General features: G+C 46.6%; 1 protein-coding gene across 1 annotated transcript; it reads right to left on the reverse strand.

Moving 5' to 3' along the window:
- Nucleotides 1–2,371: 2,371 nt before the first annotated feature.
- MOB4 (MOB family member 4, phocein) lies at nucleotides 2,372–18,426 on the reverse strand. Its single transcript, XM_048483522.1, has 8 exons — nucleotides 18,292–18,426; nucleotides 14,804–14,866; nucleotides 13,476–13,576; nucleotides 9,911–9,953; nucleotides 9,590–9,676; nucleotides 7,159–7,238; nucleotides 6,876–6,987; nucleotides 2,372–4,846 (listed from the first exon to the last, which is right to left on the reverse strand). The coding sequence occupies exons 1-8, from the start codon at nucleotides 18,349–18,351 to the stop codon at nucleotides 4,715–4,717; spliced, it is 678 nt and encodes a 225-aa protein (XP_048339479.1). The 5' UTR covers nucleotides 18,352–18,426; the 3' UTR covers nucleotides 2,372–4,714.
- Nucleotides 18,427–23,257: the final 4,831 nt, after the last annotated feature.

Genomic DNA, 23,257 nt, shown 5'->3' on the forward strand with positions numbered 1-23,257 from the left:
AGTTGAAATATGATGCCTCAATTCAGGTTTCATCCTGGAGATGCCTGATGAGTACACACATTTGTCTCATGCCAAGTTAACACTATTGTGCAACCTTCGCAGCTTGCTCTCTATCCAAGGTTAAGGCTGAATTCTTTCCCAGGGGTACCCATGATCCTTTTAACAGGCAACACAGAGGGCTGGAACTAGAGACTTTCTGCAGGGAAGGAGAGGCGAGGCACCCTCCCGAACGATGTGGTACAGCACAAAGCTACCGTGCGTGCAGCGTAGGCCTGCACTGACTCCTCTTTGCAGGTATGGTGGCCCCAACGCAGGGAGCCCAGGGTCTTCTGGGCAGGAGTGGCCCTGTCTCTCACATGGTCTTCCTATTTAGGGTAAGTTGTGCATCAAGTGTCTAGCCAAAGCACGAGATCCTAGACAGAGGTACAGAGGAAACGATCCGCTAAGCCACACAGGTATCAGAATTTAATTTAAATTTAATTTAGTATTACAAGAATATGGTAGGTTGTCAAAAAAAGAATTAGCTGCATGTGACTCTTTTCGTCAGTCAGCAATGGAGATGAAGCTACTAGCAGCGTGCACAGAATCACAGCCATTGTCCAGTCACTGACTTTAGGTCACTTTCAAGAAAGAACAATGGAATTCTAGATTGATAAGAAAGGAAGCAGCTAAGAACTAAAATTACAATTTATTGTCCAAGGCTTTCATGGCCGGATTCAACTGGTTGTGGTGGGTTTTCTGGGCTGTGTGGCCGTGGTCTGGTAGATCTACCGAACCACGGCCACACAGCCCAAAAAACCCACCACAACCCAAATTACAATTGTTTCACAATCTTATTTCTCATGCCCTTAGGAAGGCTGTCAGCTGATAACAAGCATGGTCGTGGTAGTGGAAAGCACCTTCAATTATGACAACTCGCTACGATTTTCAAGGCAAGAGATGAGCAGATGCTGTGCCATTGCCTGCCTCTGTGCATCAGCCCTGGACGTCCCTGGTGGTCCCCCTCCAAACACTAACCAGGACCGAGTTGCACAATCCAACGACATCAGGCAAACGAATGTAAGAACCAGGAAACAGAATAGATTAAAATGGGACAGAAGTTTCATACTATCCCATTTCGCACACAACTTTAAGAACTGGAAAACCAAATAAAATGGTCCAAACAAGATAGATTCCAAAGGAATGTGGGGTTGGGGGGGGCGGGGGTGTTGGCCATCAAGTCACATCTGACTTGTGGCGAACTGAGTAGGGTTCTCAAGGCAAGAGACTCCTGGATTGCCTCCCTCCGCATTGTGCTCCTGGTATTCCTTGGAGGTTTCCCATCTAAATTATAGCTATTGTGAGGGCTGTATGAAGGGGCCAAGGTCACTCGGCAAGCTTCCATGGGGATTCAAACCTGAGTTCCCTGGGTCCTGGCCTGCCAAAGATTGACAGATGTGGAGTTCAAACCACAGTCTGAGGAAATACAGCATGCTGTTTACTTTGAGTCACGGCATTCCTTGCAAGTTTAAAGATGGTTAACTTCCTAGACTCAAAAGAGAAGTGGTTTTAGCAATCTCACTTCACCATTAACAAAACTTAACCTTGCTCTTCTAGAAAGATGATCCATATTCTCTCTCATAAAGCTGTATGCAAATTCTCATTTCTTCTCATTACAAATTCTCATTCTCATTACTTGAACTTAGAATTAACGAAAAAGGAATCTGATTTCATCTCCTTCATAATTTAGTTTTGCTGATAAATCTTCGCCAAGGAGTGAGTGTGTTTGCTTTTACAAGGGTACTTACAGAAACTGGGGGGGGGGGGGGGGGGGTTAGATAACATCTTTTCCACTTTCCACTGGAAATTGGAGACTGCCATCTTGAAGAAACACTTTATAAATCAACTTCAGCAGAGAAAGAGGGTATACCAGGTAGGAGCTGGAAGGCAACGTGCTCTGTCCGAGGGGCCACCACCAACCACCTCCCACTCTCCAGGGATCTGGCAGAGCAGCCAAAAGCAACCTCCTCTCCCTCTGTCCTGGCTCATCATCTCCTCTTTGCTCCAAGCGCAGAAGCGACACAGTGGAAGATGGTTGTGCTGCTTGAAAAACAGCCAAAGGCTTTCAAATGTAAATATTCAGTTGACATATTTGAGCAATGGCCCTTTCCAGACAGCACCCTTGCTGATTGCCCCAGCAAGCCTTAAGCCTCACACCCCAAACCTTCTGCGTAGGTCACCCAAACAGGCCAGCGTGTTTTTGTCTCCAAACAAACTTTGGATCTCAGGAGAAAATGTCATTCTTGGATACAGTAAAATAAAAATATGGAATATGTGCATACTTTAAGGATGGGGAGAGTTAAAAATGAAAGAACCATTTAGCAAAATAGACTGGTCTGGAAAAAGAAAGAATTTAATTGCAACCTCTGCTTTGTACAGTTGTAATTCAAAAGACCAACATGTCTCAGTTTCTCTGTAACACAAGATGCAATTTAAACCTTCAATATATTTACCATACAAAGTCCACTAAAGCTTTACTAATGTTCCAGAGAATGAAGGAGGCACATGTGCACACACATCATGAGAGGTACTCAAAGTCAACAGCATTAAGGAAAACGTCACAAGCAGTGTCCCATTGGGGCCGTTCACTGAACTTGGATTACAGGGAGTCAAGTTTTACAGTGCAGCAGAATGGGAATTATTATCTAAGGACAAGACCAACCACTTTGGAGGCATTTAGCAGGAAACGGAGTGTGGGTTTGCCACTTCACTGCTGGGTCAAGCACTCCACATTTTCACAGACGTGGTTCAGGGAGCCATCCCTTTCCCTGATCAACTTGTTCCACCTGGGAGGAGATGGCACTGGAACAGCCAACTGGAGTAGCGCCAAACGTGTCCTACTGCCTCCGAAACACAATTCCTCAGCCATGCGCTTCCGAGTCCTAACCAAAGCCGCATCGGCCAAGGTCAGCCTCAGCTGAGCACAGACATAGGAGCAACCTGCTGTTGCTAAGAAGAACATATCCAGTGTGATGACCCTGTTGACCATTAAGACCGTTTCAAAACACACAAGAGCCACCAAGAGGGGACAACTGGGAAACAACCTGAAGAACTCGTGGGTCAGCCCCACAAGCAATGCCCACCAGCCCTGCCCCATTCAAGTCAGCGGGCTGGCGCCACAACTCTTTGTGACCCCGAGTCTTCAGTTTCCCAGCTTCTTATGTCAAGGTAGCAAAGTTGCTAAAGCTGTGCCAGTCTGTGATCCCTTATATGCAATTAAGGCATGTCCCCTCTGTCGTCTGAAAAAGAAGTAGGACTATGACAAATAAATTAAATTCCTTTATTCCCGGCTCATGGAGTAAACCTATAAGGAAACAAAACCAAGTAAAACCAGCTTTGTCCCGTTAAGGCCAACCTATATCTACTCTGAAAGATAGAAAAGGGGGAACTGGCTAATGTCTTTTAATATGAAAGGCCCAGCCACCAACTTCAAAGAGTTAAGACACCTTGGCAAGTCCCATTTGAACATACAAAGATTGGTAATGCTTTCAGGTGTCAGCATTCACATCTACCTAATGTAACAAAGCATAAGACAACCTTTCTCAAAAATAGTACTGTAGGATCTGAGACCTTTCAAACACCATTACTTTGCACTCATGAAACCTTCGCAATGATGCCAACCTGCACAGGCCACTCAAAAACAAATTTAGATTGGAGGGAATAAGGAGCAAAACCCCACTAACGGGAACATGACAGCAAATGTTATTTTTAGGAGTGGATAAAGTCAGGTCCGATTCCAGTTGCACAGGATGCAGTGGATACATTCAAGCTTCTACGAATATGGAGCTCTACTGCTACAAACGAGTAAGATTATTTTACCGCGCACCGCTTGGTAATGTTGCATGAACATTTAATGCGGGGTATAGTCTGTAAGCCATTGCTCTAAAGATGCACAGGCGTACACAACAGAGTACTTCACTGCAGGCAAGAGGAGAAACCTGTCGGTTTTAGCCACTGCGGAGAGGTGCAAATAGAGAAACCGTGGAAGGGGATCTCTGCCTTTACGGGACTGCACAGGTGAACTTTTGTGAGAGACACAGGCCTCCACCCAGACAAAAAGGCAAGTCCAGAAAGAAACAAATACAACTAGAATAATGCTTTTGGCAACATAATAAAAAATTATCCCTTTGATATTAATACTGTAATAATGAATATTTGGATACACACATACTACAATAGTTCAGCACTACATTTGTGCACACCCTAAAGCAAGAATCTGGGAAGTAAGATAAAGGGTAATTTCTATAAAATACAGAATTGGACTTCAACTGACTTGCAGTTTTCCTTAATTAAAATATCAAACCAAAAATTAAAAGTTAAAAATTCCAAACTTCATTAGCACAAGAAGCTTTGACTTATTAGACTGAAATTGGACAACGTTTGAAGATTGTGATCCAATGATTGTTTAGCAGCAATTTCTTCAGAACTGTAAATTCTTTTTATTAACAGGCGGTATAAACAGATCATTCTAATTTTATTTAAAAACCATGAGTGCCACAATGAAGAATATACAGTTCATGAATAACTTAAACCATATCCCATATTAAGAGGAAATGCACACAGCATACAAAATGTTTACTAACCAGAGCTCTAAGGATAATGATTGAAGTTTCTAAAATGATATATATACAGTACATCGTGTTAATTATGTGTTCGTTAGAGTCTGCGATACCCATCATGCCTCACTTTCACCAGAAACTGAATTCTGCACCTCCTCTTCTAAAATGGGGACAATCAGGTTGTCCTTGGACATCAAGTTGTATTTCATCACAAATTTGGTAAACCGGTGACACAAGAAGGTCTCATTCTGAGGAAAGAAAAAAGAATCGCATCGATTACACGCTTGAAACAACAGTTTGAAAGAGAAGACGTTACTGGGGTCCACTGCCCAAGCAGCAGTGGCATAGTAGTTAAGAGCAGGTGCGCTCTAATCTGGAGAACTGGGTTTGATTCCCCGCTCTGCCACTTGAGCTGTGGAGGCTTATCTGGTGAACCAGATTAGCTTGTGAACTCCAACACATGCCAGCTGGGTGACCTTGGCCTAGTCACAGTTCTTCTTTTTTTTTTTTTTAGAATAGAATCTTTATTGGCCAAGTGTGATTGGACACACAAGGAATTTGTCTCCGGTGCATATGCTCTCAGTGTACATAAAAGAAAATACATTTGTCAAGAATCATAAGGTACAGCACTTAATGATTGTCATATAGGTCTAGTAAGCAATCAGGAAACAATCAATAGTAATAAAAACATAAAATGTAAAATCATAAAATAAAATGAAATGTCAGCACAGGCTATAGTCATACAGTCATAATTGGGAGGAGATGGGTAATAGGAATGATGAAAAAAGTAGTGCAATAATTATATAATAAATATATAATAAATAGTTTGACATTATCGAGGGAATTATTTGTTTAACAGAGCTCTCTCAGCCCCACTTATCTCACAGGGTGTTTGTTGTGGGGGGAGAAGGGAAAGGAGATTGTAAGCCCCTTTGAGTCTCCTACAGGAGAGAAAGGGGGGTATAAATCTAAACTCTTCTTCTTCTTCAAATATATCATGCCCCCCCCCCATCCCACACACTTTTGGATTCCAAAAGGCAGGCAGCCCACAGCGTGTTCATCCAGATACTTGCTAAATCCCCCTACTATTGCGGCTCTACAGGGCCACAAAAGCAAGGAGCTCTGGAGTACCCATAGACAGAAAAAGAACAACTTAAGAGGAGTGCTTACATTACACTATATATAATGACTCTTCCCCATGGGAAAGTTTCCCCTTTAAGTTTCCCCTTTAAGCAATCTTTGGGGAATTGCCCCTTTAAGAAATTCAGAGCCGGGAAGAGACTGGCGGGAGATCTCCCCTCTTCCCCAGCCAGCCAGGCAGCCTCCGTGCAAGAGAGGAGCTCCAGCTAGCAGCTTCCATACGAGGACTGCAGGCTGGGGCACCCCTGGATTTCCATGAGGCTGCCTGTAACTGGATGGGGAAGAGGGGACCTCTCCCCCCTTCCCCAGCCAGCCAGCCAGCCCCTCCCGTGGAAGCGTCCGTGTCCCGTCCCCGCAACAATCGGCCGGCCTCCACCGAGGCCAAGGAAGGCCACCCGGGGTGCCGCCGCTGCTCTGTCCCGCCCCCGCGACGATCGGCCTGCCTCTCCTGAGGCCGAGGCCACACAGGGTGTCGCCGCTGCCTCTGCCACGGGGTAGTCTTATATGGCGAGTATGTGCCGAAATCTATATTTTAACTGGAAAAGTGGGGGGGTCGTCTTATACCCCCAGTCGTCTTGTACGCCGGTATATACGGTAACCAACTGCACCTGGGGAACAGACCATTACCCTCAAACGTTCGTCCAAATTATTCCTCAGTACATAAAAACACTGGCTGGCTTGGGCTCCAGCTTACATAAATGTTCCAATGACTACAGCAGTCAAAACATAAGCAAGGCTAGTCACGTTTGCTTTCAGATCCAAAACACCTGAGATTTTTCCTTCTGGCCCATCTATGGCACCAGAGAACAGCAAATCCACATCATTCATCTACCTCCCTTCCAGTTTCTGCATCTGTGGACAGTCTGGCCTGGAACACTGTGACCTGAGTATATTTTAGAAGTAGCATATGCCATACCTTCCCTTCTTAAAAGATATAATGAAGAAAGCACACTCAAACATACTGCTTCAGGGCAGAAGAGGAGGAGATGCAGCAGCCCTCTTTAAGAAGAGCCCTACGCAACTTCAATCCAGAGAGAGATGCCAGCACTAAGTTAAAGCAGAAATCCTGCCCCCCCCCCCGCCGCCCACAACCACTTGTGATACCCATGACAGCACACTCAGTATGACAAAACTTACCTCATATTCGTCAAATATTTGACGGTGATGAAAATACGCATGTGAAAATATTCTGTAAATCCTACGGCAGACGGATCCTAATTTGGCTACGGAAGATTCCTTTATGCTAACTCTGGAAGAATGAAGAACAAACATTAAAGGCTGGATCCTGTTCCTTTTATTTAATGCGCTATCACTTTTACAAAAAAAATCAAGGATTATACAGCAAAAGTTAATCTTCATTAAACTTTCTCTTCTTGAGAATTAATTGTGGACACATAAAAATGCAGAAAGGGCACTTTACCTGCTGGGAAAATATTTATTGCTATTGAGAAGACACGCAGCTCCATCCAGCGTGTGCCTGGTATAGTCAATGGCAGGACACTGAAAGCAAAAAGGAAGGTCCTGTTTTACTAAAGGCAGCACATCCTGCTGTCCCCACTGCAGACGCCCCCCTGGCCACACAGCTCCACAGGAGTCCTTCGCTCGCTCACAATGGCCTTTCCCACAGCAATACTTGTAGGAAGATCTGGCTTCAGAGTCGCAAATGCTGTTTTTCAAATGATACATTATTTTCAAGGCAGAGGTTAAAATGTTTAAACCTGCATCTATCCTGGTTCTATCCAGCCCCTCTTCCAAGCAGCTGGAAGCGGGATGAAGGTCTCCCCTTCTCAACAGCACTATGGTGAGGTCACTGGCTGAAGGTCGTCCAGTGGGCTTTTCATGGCTGAATGAGGACACAAACCCCAGTCCCCACAATCCTATTATTTCATCCATTGCCCCCCCCCCCCCCCGAGTTGCAGCAGAAGGGTGCCTGCCAGGGTGACTCACGGCCCTGCCTTCTGCTCGCCTGCTGTGAAGCGTGACCCTCTGTCGTGATTCCCAGACTGGGTCTCCAATCCTGGGCCTTCCAAGTGGAAAGCAAACGGGTCATCTAGTCTGAGAACACCACACTGGCTCTCATCATGACCCCATGCACAGAAAGAAGCAAGCCCCACTGCCGATGTCTGAGACCACAGCCCCAACACTGGAACCCAGCGCAATGAAAATGTCAGTCAAAAGCTTCTGTAGCTCTTTCCAAACAAGGGAGTCCCTCCTCCTAAGCTGTCTAGAATTGACCACCTTCAATCAACACAGAAAGTGTTTTCTTGTGTATCTGATAATGATGGATAAAGCTCTGAGGCTGGTGCCCCATGCATGGCTGTAGTCCATCCCTTTGGATTCCCACTATCAAAATGAAGTAGATTTCCTTGAATGGGAGAGGCTATTAAGTGCCTGCCGTACCTGCAGTCTCATCTCCGTCCGCTCAGCTCACACTTCCTCTGGAGAGGCCACAGACGCTCCTTATCAAAGACGCAGGTTTTGCCACAGAGACTGCTGTGTGAGACGACCCTTTTGCAGCCCACTCAGAGGTACCCAGGACTGGAGCCACAGGCTAGGAACCAGTTTTGCTGACTGCAGAGGAGCAAGCTTCTCAGCAGCCGTGAGTCATCCTGGCAGGCACCGCTCTGCGAGAGCCTTGGAGGGCCACCGCGTGCCCCCTGGCAGGGCCCACCATGCCTCCCAAGCACCCTCTGCCTGAGCCAGGACGCTGTTCCCATGAAGAGCCCCTTTGCTGGCAGGCTGGCTTTGGAGAAAATGACATTTGGAAACGCAAGAATACGAAGCATGCTGGAAAGTCAAGGTTGAAAGAGTCTCTCCTCTCGACGCCCAGCGCTGCCGGCCTGTTTCTCACAACCAGACAGAGGAATGGGGGCAACATGGGTCTGGCCAAGGTGAAAGGAAGACCCCCCGCCCCCCCGCCTTCATCCACACACAGCCCAGGTCAATATTGTACTTTGTACTTTGGCCTTTGTAGGAAAACAGAATGTTACTTTGTGTCACACGTAGACCAGTCCTAAACCAGAGACTTGTCGGACAGAACTGCCCTATCCCCTGTGAGTCCCTTCGACACAAAATAAGACAACCAAGGGATGTTCACTCCACTGGGGAAGTGTCCAAGGAAGACTGGAATGAGAACAGAAACGGTTTCAAAGGGCATTCTAGAGCAGTGGTTCTCAACCTTCCTAATGCCGCGACCCTTTCATGCAGTTCCTCATGTTGTGGTGACCCCCAACCCTAACATTTATCCATTTTACACATTGAGAACTTAGGCAATCCCTGTGAAAGGGTCGTTCGACCTGCAAAGGGGTCGCAACCCACAGGTTGAGAACCGCTGATCTAGAGCAAGACCAATCCACCCAACCCCCCCCCCCCAAAAAGAGGCGGGAAGAAGAAAAAAGGTGTTCTGAAAGAGGAAGGGGAAGCCCAGCCCCACCCCCCACCCCTGAGACCGCACAGAAAGACTCAACTCAAACTGAATCAAGTCTAACGAAAATGATCTTTCACAGATGAGCAATCAGATTCAGAGAAAAGTGCCCGTCTTGGTCCTAAGTGCTCAGCAGCATCTCAACTCCCAGGGCAGAGAGGGGAAAGAGGGGGCCAAATTCTGGGTCTCCAGTTGGGATCAGGCACCACCCAAGATTCTGCATGGGCACCATTGCTCGCCCAGTGTGGCGAACACAAGTCTTGAGGGAAGGCCCACGCCCCATCACACATCACAACAGCCCTCCAAGGCTGACCACTTTCCAAGTTACAGACAGAATGCGATACTCGGGCAAAGACTCCTTATTTCTGTTCACAACAAAGACGGTGCACCAGCACCCGATGGCCCCTGTCTGGACGCCCTTTCTTACCTCTTTCGGGGTTTTGTGGGCTGCACAAAGAAAAATCCACTGTTCAGTTGCCGTCATCTGCGTGCAGGTATCTGGGTGGCATTCGGTCTGTGGAAACATTGTGCCCCAAACCGAGATTAGACTGGGAAGAATACAGCTCCGTACAGCTGCCTCCCTGCCTATCACAGCACCCAACACCAGGACGAAACAAAAAAGACTGAGCTAAGGTGAAGAAAACGCAGCACGGCAGAGGTTTCCCATTATCACACACACACACACACACACACACACACGACTCTGGGCTTAACTTTTAAAAGGAAACGAAAAGAAGGAAAAAGTTACCTGAAGCTTAACTGCCAGGCCATTCAGCTCAAGACAGAACTGCCTGAAATTTCAGAAAACAGAAAGTTAGACAATCGCTTCTTGTCCTCATTAAAAAAGCACAGACTAGATGCTACAACCTTTAGTACTTGGGAATGTCTGCAGTATAATATGCAATTACTATATCCAGAATGAAGGAACAAAGGGAAAGCAGGCTAAAGCTAATTTCAACTGCTACAATAAATGAATGAAACACCTGTAGGCCTGCTAATATGTCCCTTAGAGGTGAGGAAGGACAGATAATCTCACCTTTTCGCAGAATCGACAGAGATTGCCTCTGCAGCAAAGTCTGTGAACTGCTCAAACTCTTGAAAGTTACCCAAACCACCCATGCAGAACATAAGGCTCAGTTACCCAAACAAGTGGGTTCAGTCATTCTTTCTCAGTACACAGACTCTGTTGTTGGTACAGGAGCCTTCATTAGTGGAACAGACGAGAACCCAAACTTCTTCAAGCCAGTTCTGAAGGGTGGGAAAAGGCATTAGCCCTGTATTGTCTAACTATTCCCCTCCCCCCCGCCCCCTTCCTTCTCTTTCATGCTAGTGAGACTTTTTCAGGCTCCAACTTCATTATGTCTGGTGGAGACATCTTCCTTATCATGTTGCCAGGTGGAAGGGTCTGGGACTCTCAAGAAGGTTTCAAGAGCTTTATTGGAATCGTGTCAGCCCAAGGCTCAGATAGACAAAACTGAAGTTTGGCTCTCTGACCGCTGGTATATACCTGTAAGTTGCAACATGAACTCATCCCAAAATCCCCCCACCCTCGCATTCCCACAATATCAGCATAACAAAGAATGGTGTGAACAGAGACATTGTTTAAGGACAGGCGGTTCACTCCTTCCGAGGAATAAGAGTGACAGTAAAGCTCTATTGACAAGTTATGTGCAAGGGGGGGGGGGACCTCCTTTGCCCTGAGCAATGATAATGGCTGGGCCAGCTGCGGCCTTGATGCAGACGTGAACTGCCGGGCTGAGAATGGCAAGGTCTGACACTGCATTAAAAAAAGATACGCAACGTCCATAAACGTGTATCACAAAAAATCCCACGTCGCAAATCAGGCTCAATTTCTCATTCAGGTTTTATAACACAAACCTATGTACATTACAAAAGCATTCATTACATTCGTTTCAACAAGAACTCAAGTAACAACATATTGTATTCAGGAAACCAGTTCCAAGTCATACAAAATCCACGTTTTATCTCAGCTCAGTCAAAGTCTTCTCCTTATAATGTTCATCACCTCAATACTCCATTCAGAAAACATTTATAATCCATTCAGAAAAAAGTGGGTTGGTATTGGCAAAGGTACGTAGTGCTGCCTATTTCGTTATCTTCCTCAGTGCCTCAACCTCATACGTCTGTTTATGAAGATCTCCTATGGGTATTCTATAAGAAACATAACATAATAGTCCAACATTTCCATATTTTATATAATCTAAACCAAATCAACAACACCAAAATTGTACTTACATACTCTCTGTTCATCGAGCTGTCACTTCCCACAGAATCTTACTTACGGTACTATCTTGTAAGCATTTAGTCACCATATAAACCTTCTAATTAACTACACCTGGGCAATTTCCTGTCGTGCTCGTAAGTGACAGGTTTAGTCCAAAGTTTTATTTAAACCAAACACATTAGTTTTAAACTCATAAATGAAACGATTCTCAGCCTACAGGATAAGTTCCTGACTGCATCCGGTCAAGAGGAAGCACTGTTGGTGCAGCATTTTTATGCTAAGAATCATAGAGATTCGGACTTAAAATTCTGTGTAATACAACAATTCAATCAAACTGCTCCTTACATTAATTTGGATAAACTTATTCTGCAGGTCAGCATCTCAATAAAACCTTTGATTATTTCACTATACTCGCTGTGTTGGGTCCTGTTTCTGTTCCCCTGCGCTGCCGAGAGCTGGTTGGTCTGGAGCTATTAAAAGTTACCAGGCAGCGCGGTAACAGTTTCTTATAGAATACCATAGGAGATCTTCATAAACAGACGTATGAGGTTGAGGCACTGAGGAAGATAACGAAATAGGCAGCACTACGTACCTTTGCCAATACCAACCCACTTTTTTCTGAATGGATTATAAATGTTTTCTGAATGGAGTATTGAAGTGATGAACATTATAAGGAGAAGACTTTGACTGAGCTGAGATAAAACGTGGATTTTGTATGACTTGGAACTGGTTTCCTGAATACAGTATGTTGTATACAATATATTCTGCCCAGGCAGAATAATGCCGTTACTGTCATTTTGGGGGCGGCGTAAGACAGCTGGCCAGCCACTGGGGGAACAGAACGCTGGGCAAGTATTTGGGCTGATCTAGAATGGCTCTTATGATCCCATTTGAATGCACGGATGATATAGGTTCCCTGTTACTATGTCTATTTGTTCATTTTAATAACAGATTTGGAGCTCTTAATAAGAACTTTCAAAGTTATCTTAATAAGAACATTCAAAGGCCAAATCAGCCTTTAAGAATCCTTCCCAACAAACAAGGGGGGGAATCCTCATAACCCCTTACCCACACCTGCGTGCTGGTGTTACACAGCTGCTTATGTACAGACCAGCCCAGACCAACAGCATCCTAAACATCAGGGACAGAGATTTGAGCGAGCCTTTTTCAGAAACCTCCATGGAAAGTTAGCTGCAAGGCAGCAATTAAAATGGCCTTTACTTTGAACTGACCTTATTCTCACACAGCAAGGTAAGCCAATAACACCAATTATTAACTCTAATCCGAGGACACTTCCACCCATGCAGAATAATGCACTTTCAATCCACTTTCACACAGTAAAATCCAGCTGCAGAGTGCACTGAAAGTGGATTGAAAGTGCATTATTCTGCATGTGTGAAAGCGCCCACAGTTATTTAGAGCCCTGTTTCATTAAGAACAATGAAATCCGTTTCCAAATAAAGACATCTGGAACAAGCAGATCAAATCGAGCAGAAGACCACATGTAACTGAGGCAGATAATGGTATTTTTTTCACATCCAACTGACGCCTGTGAATGACAGCACCTCGTAAGAAGCTTGCATTTTAGGAATGGCTTCGGTAACAGTTGAAACAAATGTTATTGACCAGAAATCGAACTGCTTGTAGCAGTTTTAAATCTCTGAAGTCGAGGATGGAGGAAACAAGCCCAGCACATCTGCCTCCAAAGAGCAGAATTGTTTGGGGGAAGGGAAAGTATTGAATGCAAGTGCCCCCCCCCCCCCCACATTCTGGTAGCATATGCACCCTCAACTGGGAGGGTAACATTAGCTGAAAGGGAAGATGGTGCTTTACTCCCTCTTTCCCCCAGAAAATACCCTCTCTTCCTTACCCCGTCTTCTACCAGCAAAGCCTTGAAGCGCAGATGTCGTCTGCAGGTGGTTTAGCACCTGAGGTTCACATTCTTGCTCTTGTCTCCAGCAACCATGGCACCTTACAGTTGTGTTCCCAGGGGCACATGGATCCCCAGTATTCAAGGACTGAATCTACAGTTCACTTTAGTTCCAACCCCACCGCCATCAGCCATTACCTCAAGTGTTCATACTTCCACACTCCTTCATCTTGTCCTTCTGGAGGTTCAAGAATTTTGTCAATGTTCGAACAGTCTGCCCTTATGTTTTGCTGGATGTACTAGAAGGAAACATTTAAATACAAGCATACAGTTTATTGAAGGGATGCCAAACATGTAGGCTGGGGGCTGTATCTGGCCCCTTGAGAGGTCTTATTAGGCCTGTGAGCTGTCTGTGCAACACCCACCCACCCCACTTGTTCTGGCCTGGTGCCCCTGCAATGGGCTTGCCAGCACAGGCACCCATCCTACTTTGCTCCCGACTGAGGCTGGCAAGATTGTTGTGGGCTCAACAGCCAAGGCAGTCTCTCTCTCTCTCTCTCTCTCTCTCACACACACACACACACACACACACACACACACACACACACACACACACTCACACACACACACACACACACACACACACACACACACACACACACACACACACACACACACACACACACACACACCCTCCTCAGTCCCATCTGGCCCTTGTAACAGATGAGTTCAACAAAGTGGGTTCACGGCTACTCTCCTAAAACAGCCATGGCTGAAGCGAGATTGAAAGGATGGTGAATTCCCATCTCACTGCCTCAGTCATGTCATGAGAAAACATTCCCCTGCGGCGCCTCCCGTCTTCCACAGGAAAAAACCAATGACTGTTCCCCAGTATCTAATGGTTGGATGAAGATGGGTCCTTGTGAGTCTTCTTGGCATGATGAATGGCAACAATTCCCTACAGGCGCAAAGCTCCTCTTGAAGTATGAGTTAACTCTTGTGCCTCTTCTAAACACTTGGCTGACATATGCTAGTGCAAACACAAGTGGAAGTATTGAGAAGACCACACATGAAACAGGCACAGTGTAAGCACTCTAAACCAAAGAAGAGCTACCGTTACATGGATCACATTCTTGCCAGATAACCGGGAGAATCCACTTGGGAGTTCTTATCATCTCGTCAAAAGCACTTTCAAGTCTTACTCCGTGGGTTGGATGCTCAGATCTTGCATAGAACATCACTGAACTGTATGGATAGAGGACCTGAACAGATTGGAGCTCTCTTATGTTTTCTCATTGATGTTTTGAAGCATGAATTCACTTACGGAAGGGATTTCTCCTGCAGTAGCACTGTATTTATTGCTACTGAACATGCTTAACACTTTGGTCACTTTATTATTATGTTATACAACCTTTGCTTGAGATTGGTTTGTGATTGTATATCTGGAGCTGTCTGGATACGGTGGCTCTTCTTTGGTTTCGAGCTACGCAGAGCAGTCAAAGAGGAAGAATGTAAATACGGAATACCTGCTGAACAGCCAGTGTGCTGTCCATTTCTTCAAAAGACTCATCAGGCCAATTGTAAAAATCCTAAGGGCGCGGGAAACAAAGATATTTTAAAAATCCAGCCCTCAGGAGGGGTCTTCTTCCCACAACAGTGCTGTGCACACCTACATCACAGTTGCAGCAGGACCTCGAGTGGAGCAATCCCTGGTGTTGCTAAAGCCTGCCAGATAGACAAAGAATGTCTAGCTCCATCAGCCAGGCTAGAGCGTGCAATGGAAGACTCCAAAGATGATATTCCCCATCTTGCAGCACCACTAGTCAATTTTTTGCCAACAGCTACGTGGAAGACAGCTAGATAACTAGGATGTCGACACAGGTGGCTGGTGCCAACACAGCAATATTCAGTGGCACTCATTCCAGCACAATGTGGTGGGCCAGAGCAACGATGCAGCAGTTTTTGCATCCCGTTCTGCATTCTCAGTTGCCTGAGGAACAAGACTCACGAGGCTGTTTCATTACAACAATGTTGGAGGGGAAGAAAAAGACTCTGCTTCCCCTATGCTAAGGCGATGGATTTTAGATCTTTGCCACCACAAATTGTAAGCTACACTATTCCGCTCATTTACATGGAAGTAGTCCCACTGGCCCTCATCTGGACAGCTGAGGCTAACCAGATCTCACAAGCCAAGCAGGGTCAGCCCTGCTTATCACAGGGTCACTAGGCAGAGGCAAGCAATGGCAAACCACCTCTGCATGTCCCTTACCTTGAAACCCCCATGAGGGGTTTCCCTAAGTCAGCTGCGACTCAGTGCCCCTTTCCACCATCACCATGCCCTGCTGAATTCGAAAAGACTGGGCTGTCAGTCTTGCAATGCCAAGCATGTTTTACTTGAAAACAAGTTCTTCTACAATTAGCACAGCTACACCCACAAACAAAGAGGCCTGAAGTTACAATGCAAAAAGGAAATGTTTTCAGCTGACATTTGGGGCAATTTAGTTTTCTTCAGCACTGCAGTGCCACTTGGCCATGCTGGCAGGGGCTGATGAGAATTGTAGTCCATGAACATCTGGAGAGCCACAGGTTGCAGACCCCTACTCTAGTCTAACTGAACAGAAACTAATACACAAAATAGCTTTGTATTATATTTAGGAAAGGGACACCGAAACAAATTCACATTTATGAAACCATACAGTTATGCACCCACAGCTTCCCTAAGAGAATGACTTGTCATTTTTTTAACTGATAAAAAGCTGCATTACTGAGAAAATATTTTTTACAAGAATAAACCAATAATAGCAGTGATTAAAACTAACAGAGCAATCACAGCCTTTCCTATCACAGATTTTTTTATTGATCGGTGGAAGTATTTTGCTATACAGGATGTAACAGATAGTGCAGGAAAAATATCCCAATCAGCTGTTTTCCTACTATTTTATTCAAGCTTCTCTGCTTTCACAACAGAAGGCCCTGTCTAACTGTGAAAGTCCAGACGTCCTATAGAAGAAACCTTACTGCAAAAGCTGAATATTGAAATGCATCCTTCTATACCTCAAAAATGTCCAGGTCAGCATTATTTCAGCAAGAAGGTATGCACAACAAGATTCAGATCTGCCAAGAATGCGCACCACACCCTTACCACCGTGATGGGAACAGAATCTCCTCAGGTTGATGTTACCCGTTCACATTCCTTCCAAAAGAATAGGCAGACGGGGCAGACCATCAGCGATCTATTTTGACGTGCCGCTGAGCTTTAGAAAATGAATCCCTGGTCATGGCGTTGTACTTTCTACACTTTCATATTTTAAAAAGGTAGCGTATAGTACATAAAATCTAATCAATGGGTCAACTATTACAACACTATCGTTTTCATTTAGCTATTTTCTGTTCCCCTAGGATAGAAGCCACCGGGATCTTCCTTTTTAACAAGGTTGAAAGCAGTCTCAAGGTAACTTGGCACACAGAATTCATACGTGTTCCACCCAGTTTTGAGGAAAAGGTGCTAGATCACACACACTATGTAGGCAAACAAAACCCTTTAAAAGGTACAAAATCTCAGCTCTTAGTAACACCACGCATTTTATTAGCTCCAGAGGATTAGCCACGTTAGTCCCTTGTAGCAAAATTTCAGCAGGAGTCTTGCCTGCAGCACTTTGAAGACTAATAATGTGTATCCCAGCCTAAAATCTGTAAGTCAGAATTCACTTCATCCCAGCCTAACGTCTGCTTCCTTTTATCACCCACTTTGAGAGTCTAGCTGCAGAATCTGGCATGACAGCCAGACATCCTGGGGTGTGACGCCTCTTGCTTAAGCCGGATAGCCATCTGTCAGGCATTGCCAGTGACATACCTTTCTTTATTCCCCCACCCCGCTCCAGCTTGAAGCAGTCACTGTTGTGAATAACACAGGACAGGTGGCTCCTACTGCCGTAGACCCCACCCTAGGCCACATTCTGATCTGTAGAAAAAACAGAGTGCAAGTTCCTGGCAGCTGCTCTGCTAGATCCCCACATTCCCCATACATCCCCACTTCATTTCCTTCCCTCCCATTCAAAGATTCACTGGGTGCTACCCTTGACAGGTAGCAAAGACCATCCTTTTTACCAGCGTGTTGGGCTAGCATTTCTGGAAGCCGCTGTACAGCAATCTCTACAGAGTGGACGTCAGGTACAATTTCATTATGTCTTCATGCCCTTGCGTTATTGCTGACTGTTTTGTTTGTATTTACTGATGTGCTTTGTTCCTAGAAGAGACCACAAGGGCCTTCCAGTCCAGCTCCCCTACCCAGCAGGAATCATTCTTCTGGTTATTATTCTTTTGGGTTCATTGTGAGCCACACAGAGAATTTTGCATTGGGTGCCGGGGGGGGTTGAGATAAATAAATACAATTCCTTGCCACCACAAGATACGGGTTAAGGAGGGGAGAATAAGAGGAAGAATCAAAACAAGGCAGGGGCTCAGCAGGCCCTGAGATGAAAATGAGAATTCTGCCCCACCCCCACTTGGGCTGTCATTTTCTCTCTTTTGGGGGGAGGATGTGCGGCGTGTGACTTTGCCCCTTCCCTTCCAGCCCGGGTGGGTGGGTGGGTGGAACACGTCCTGGTCATTCATTCCCAGTGCATTCTGCGTTCTGCACTGGGAATGACCGGGACGTGTTCCACCCAGGCTGGGAGGGAAGGGGCAAAGTCACACGCCGCACATTTCCCACCCCCCAAAAAGAGAGAGAGAGACAGCAAATGAAAGCACCCAAAGGACACCCCTGTCTGCAAACCCCAGAAGCCTCCAGTGTCCACCCCCCCCCCACCGCATCTTTCCCTCCCAGTTCCCTTCCCCCCCTTCCCCCCAAAGGGGCCTTTTTCAGGATGCAGGCTCAGCCCCTCCCCCTCCCCGCAGGCCGGCCCTCAGGACACGCGTCAGGGGATTCAGACGCGGCCCCGCTCGCCCTCCCTCCCGCCGGCCCCCTCGCTCGGCGGTCAGGCCGCGACCCCCGCGCGGCCTCCCCCGGCCTCACCTGGGCCTTGGTGCCCGGTCTGTTCCGCCTTAGCACAGCCGTCCCCTCCGCCATGACCATAGTGACAACGAGCGGCGCCAGGACCCGGATGCGGCGGCGGCAGCGGCAGCAACGGCGGCGGAAGTGCGCGATACTCACTTCCTGCGGAGGGTGGGCGAGCGCTGCTCAGGAACGGCCGCTAGAGGGCGCTCGCCTCAGGGGAACAACGGGGCGCGAGGGAGGAGGGGAGGAGGCTGGAACAGCGCGGGGGCGGAGTTGAGGAGGCGGGCGGGAACCGGCCAGCGGAGGGCGGCCTCCTCGGGGGGGAGGGGCCAAACTGCAGTTGCCAACCTCCAGGTGGGGCCTGGGGAGTGTCTGGAATTGTGGTTTGGCTGCAGGCGGCTCCCCTGGAGACCGCGGGAGGCTGGCAGGGCGGGCGGGCACCAGACCCCTCCGCAGACCCTCTCCCAGAGTCTCCGCCTGACTCCCCGGTGGCCTCTGTGGCCGCCTCCACTGCCCAGGAATCCCCAGACCCGTAAGCGGAGACGCACGTGGCAGGGATGTGTCAGTGGCCGCCCTGGCAAGGAGAGCCGGATGCAGGTCTAATAAGTATATTTAGTGTAATCATGCAGCTGGCTTTTCAGATCAAGCGCTGTGTGTCGTTCTCCTTGTCTCTGTTTTATCCTCACAATAACCCTGTGAGGCAGGCTAGGCTAAGACAGTGGCTGTGAAGAAAACACCAAACCTCAGAGTGTCACAGTGCAATTAAAAACAATAATCATGTATTATATAAAGCATTCAAATACAATAGAACTCAGAACACAGGAAGAACAGCACATCTCCGTTCACAACAGCTTCTCTTAATATTCTCATCTCATTCTCAACAAGCCGCTGAGAGTCAGGTATCATAAGTCCAGTGGTACACAAGACTCTGGAAGCCAAGCACCAGCGCCCGGGCAGCCAGCCCCCTCCCCAGTGCTGATCTGGGCTAGCACAGCTGTTGGGGGCTCACCCGTCAAGGCCCAACCAAGTCTAGTGGATGTCATATTGTGACAAATGAGTTCGACACCCTTGATCCAGGATCTATTGAAGTCCTTTCGGGAAAGGTCTTTCATAAGATTGAGTGGGTGGGGTCATGGAAGGTTTGCTACACGCATGCACTGGGAATTAATTCTTGGGTCCTTGAGCAGTCCCAAAGCTCTCCCTTTGCTCAAGGAGGAAGAGATTCTGCTCCAGGCAATCCTAAAGAAGAAGGAAGTGGCCAAGGCAAGAGAGAAGCGGGAAGAAAGGATCGAAGAACAATAGAGGAGCTGAAAGGAAAAATAAGCAAGAGTCTGGCGGTTCCTTGAAGACTAACAAAATGTAATGTCAGCAGAAGCTTTCATGGATGTTATAAAAGACGGCTGCTCAGGAGACAGACATTTTATGTAGGGGGGCTGTTGTGACAACTCATCATAGTCAAGGGGCCATAAAGTCCCGAGTGAAATATCATGATGTCCAATTCAAATGTGATCAGGAAAAATACAAAGTCAGCCGTGTCTGAAACCCTTAAGTCTGAGCTTAATATCCCTAAAGACTTTTCCAGGATGACCCCACCCTGCTTCTTCGTATCCCTGCCTGAATGTTGCATCACTCACTCAACATGACAAAGAGAGAGAGAATTAAATTTCCTTTAAAAAACAGAGGAGGACGGGGAGGAGAAAATGGCTGAAGGGAAGGTTGGATGACTTTGAGGAGGTCCTAAATAAGGGCCGGGGGTTTGGTGGGGTGGAGAAATAAAACCCGTTTCAAAGGCTCAAGTGAAGCTTGCTTAGAAAACATCATTGTTAAAATGCTCAGGAAAACAATGGAGGAAAAATGTTTCCAGAACCAAATAGAGGAGGGGAAAGTACAGAATTCAAAGAACAAAACGTCGCATTTGGCAGCCAGAAACGTTGTAAATGGCTCATGGAGAAAAGTCCTATAAGTCTGTTGCCGCAGTAGAATTAACAATTAAGGGATTTTCATTCTTCCTTTTAATAAAAAGCCATCAAAATCTCTTGCAAGCGCATGCAACGTATCAAAAAGAAAGCATAAGAGAGGGAATGAAGTAATGGGATGCTATAAAGATACCTGAAATACCTGCTTTGCGTGGGAAATCACAAGAACAGTAAACAGTGCTAATGGGAAGAGGTGAACAAGTCACTTTCCCACCCTGATGTGCACTATTCGTGTCTATCTGGTTGATTGAGAGGCATTCCCAGAACCATGTAACCAGTCCGCTACATGTAACCACTGCCATCTGTGCATTCTTCCCTTGATATTTGCTTTATGACTTTACTTACTCATAGACAGGTAGGGTTCCTCTGGCCCTCTTGTCCCATGGGACATCCTTGCGGAGGGTGCGCCACCAGAACTGCCTTCGAACGAGATGCAGCATTTTCACAAACCCTGAATGCACCACATGTTTTACATCATGATGTTACCGCTGCTGCTCGGGTAACATTAAGTGATTTCAGTTCAGGCAACGTAGTGAGGCGCAGGAAGCTGGTGCTCTTCGAAAATAGAATATCCTTATTTGAAAGTGATTGCCACAGCTCAGGCAGGGGACCGCGCGGCTGTAGCCAAGTGCAGGATCTTTTATACACTAACATTAAAGGAGGGCAAGGGGGCAGGTAAGGGGGCAGGCCACTTACCTTGCAACAATAAGGAAACATCAACACATAAAAGAAAGGTACAGTTACAACTTTGTGAATGGAACCATGAGATCTCGCTGTCAGGCGTCTTCCCACGAGACTTTACAAGAGCGCAAGAATAGGGAGAGGAGAGTGTCCATGCATAAAACTGGGTGAGGCTGTTAATGCACCCAGGTATCTGGTTATCAGATGGGTGGCTTCCTTGGGTTATGCCTTGAGGCTCCCGGGCTTCAGTCCCACAACAAAAGAAAGTTCAAATGGCCCAATGGTGGTCTTGGCGCGTTCTTCAACGGCTGGGCCATCTGGGGTGCCGTCATCAGATTCAATTTGTAATTCCAAAAGGGTCTTTGTTTTTGCTAAAGAGATTTACCAGGTGTTGGTCCAAACTGAATTCCAGGACTAACTTCCTTGGGTCTTAATATCAGCTGCTACAAGCTATTGCTTTTACTAACAGATACAAATATCTTAAGTGACATTTCTAATTTAAACATTAGATGCAATCCTAAAGAACTTACAATATAATAATGAGCACCCACTTATATATATGTAAACAAGAATATCCTAAACTAACATTAATAAACCTTGAATCAACTGGAAAACCTAGTTAAGATGTATGATTGACATAAGCATAAACATTGGGCAAACAATAAATCCAACACCGAGGGGCTTACACTCAGTCTAAAGAAAATAAAAGCAAGAAAAAAACCATGTGAAACATTGGCACAACCACGTATACATGTCCTTTCCAGACCCTATGGAGACTTCTGGATAACACTGGTCTCTGTGCTCTGGTCCTTAGCCAGTGCAGTCTGGCGATAGGCTTAGGAAAATATTTTTTATATTTTCCTGGCGGTAACAATGACACCCTTGCAGCACTTTGCTATGTAACACCGATGGTACATACAGTTTCTCCCCCCGCCACCACAATCCTCCCTCCTCCTTTAGGTCCCCCCCCCAGTTCCTTCAACTCAGGGTCAGTCGCACTGATCGTACGAAACTCCTACTCTAACGTTTTTTGGAGTGGGTTGTGTTTTTGCATTCCACAGATCCCAACCTCATTGGCCGGGGGAGGAAGGCCTTAAGGGGGGCAGAATGTCAGCGGGATTGTATCTAGGTGATTGTGATGATGATGATGATGATGATGATGATGATGATGATGATGATGATGATGATGATGATGATGATGATGATGATGATGATTGGATTTAATATACCGCCCTATCCCCGAAGGGCTCAGGGCGGTGAACAATATAAAATATTATATATAAAAACATACATACAATTTAAAACAGTTACATTCTAAAACAATGTCCCACAAACCCGTATACAACCCTCCCAGAAAGAAATAATGGGTCCCGATGATGTTAGGGACCCCTGTAAAGCAGGGGGGCAGGGCACCGTCAGCGGCTGGTCTCTCCGAAGGCCCGGTGGAACAACTCGGTCTTACAGGCCCTGCAGAACTCTCCAAGGTCCCGCAGGGCCCAGACAGCTGGTGGGAGAGTGTTCCACCAGGCCGGCGCGAGAGCCGTAAAGGCCCTGGCCCGAGTGGAGGCCAGTCGCGTCATTGAGGGGTCAGGGATCTCCAGTAAATTGGCCTCTGCTGAATGCAGAGGTCAAACCAGGCCATATGGGGTAATGCGGTCCTGGAGGTACGAGGGTCCCAGGCCACGTAAGGCCTTAAAGGTCAATACCCACACCTTGAAGATGATTCGGAATTCAATTGGTAACCAATGCAGGCGGCGCAACACAGGGTGAATATGTTCTCGGAAGGCGCCCCCTGTGAGCAGACCGGCCGCCGCATGTTGGACCAGTTTCAATTTCCGGATCAAGCATGAAGGAAGGCTACTGATAGAGGCTGAGGATTACAATAGTCTAGCCTGGAGGTGACCGTTGCATGGATCACAGTGGCTAGATCAGCGTTGGAGATGCATTCTTACCTTATTGTAACTGCTTAACACTATAAAACACTGCTGAAAGATATACGTAACCAGCCTGCTATATGTTATCACTGCCATCTTAGGAAATTCTTTCCTTGATCTTTACTTTATGGCTTCACATGCCATGTAGATAACTAAACTTTCCCTTGACACCCTGGTCCCATGGGAAATGAAGTCGCAGGAAGCCAGGTGGCTTTCAGCTCCTTTCTCTGCTGTCCTGCTCCCCCGCCCCTTCAACCTCCTCTACTTGGAGCTTTGGAATAGTCCCAAGCCATGAGGCCCAGTGGGAAGGGGAGCGCCTGATCCACTTCCAGCAGAATGATCCCGATGGGGTCTCTCTCTGCTTGGGTAGCCCCAGTGCTGGGTAGCACCGTC

Source organism: Sphaerodactylus townsendi, linkage group LG02 (genome assembly GCF_021028975.2).
Source record: "Sphaerodactylus townsendi isolate TG3544 linkage group LG02, MPM_Stown_v2.3, whole genome shotgun sequence".
NCBI classification, from domain to species: Eukaryota; Metazoa; Chordata; class Lepidosauria; order Squamata; family Sphaerodactylidae; genus Sphaerodactylus; species Sphaerodactylus townsendi.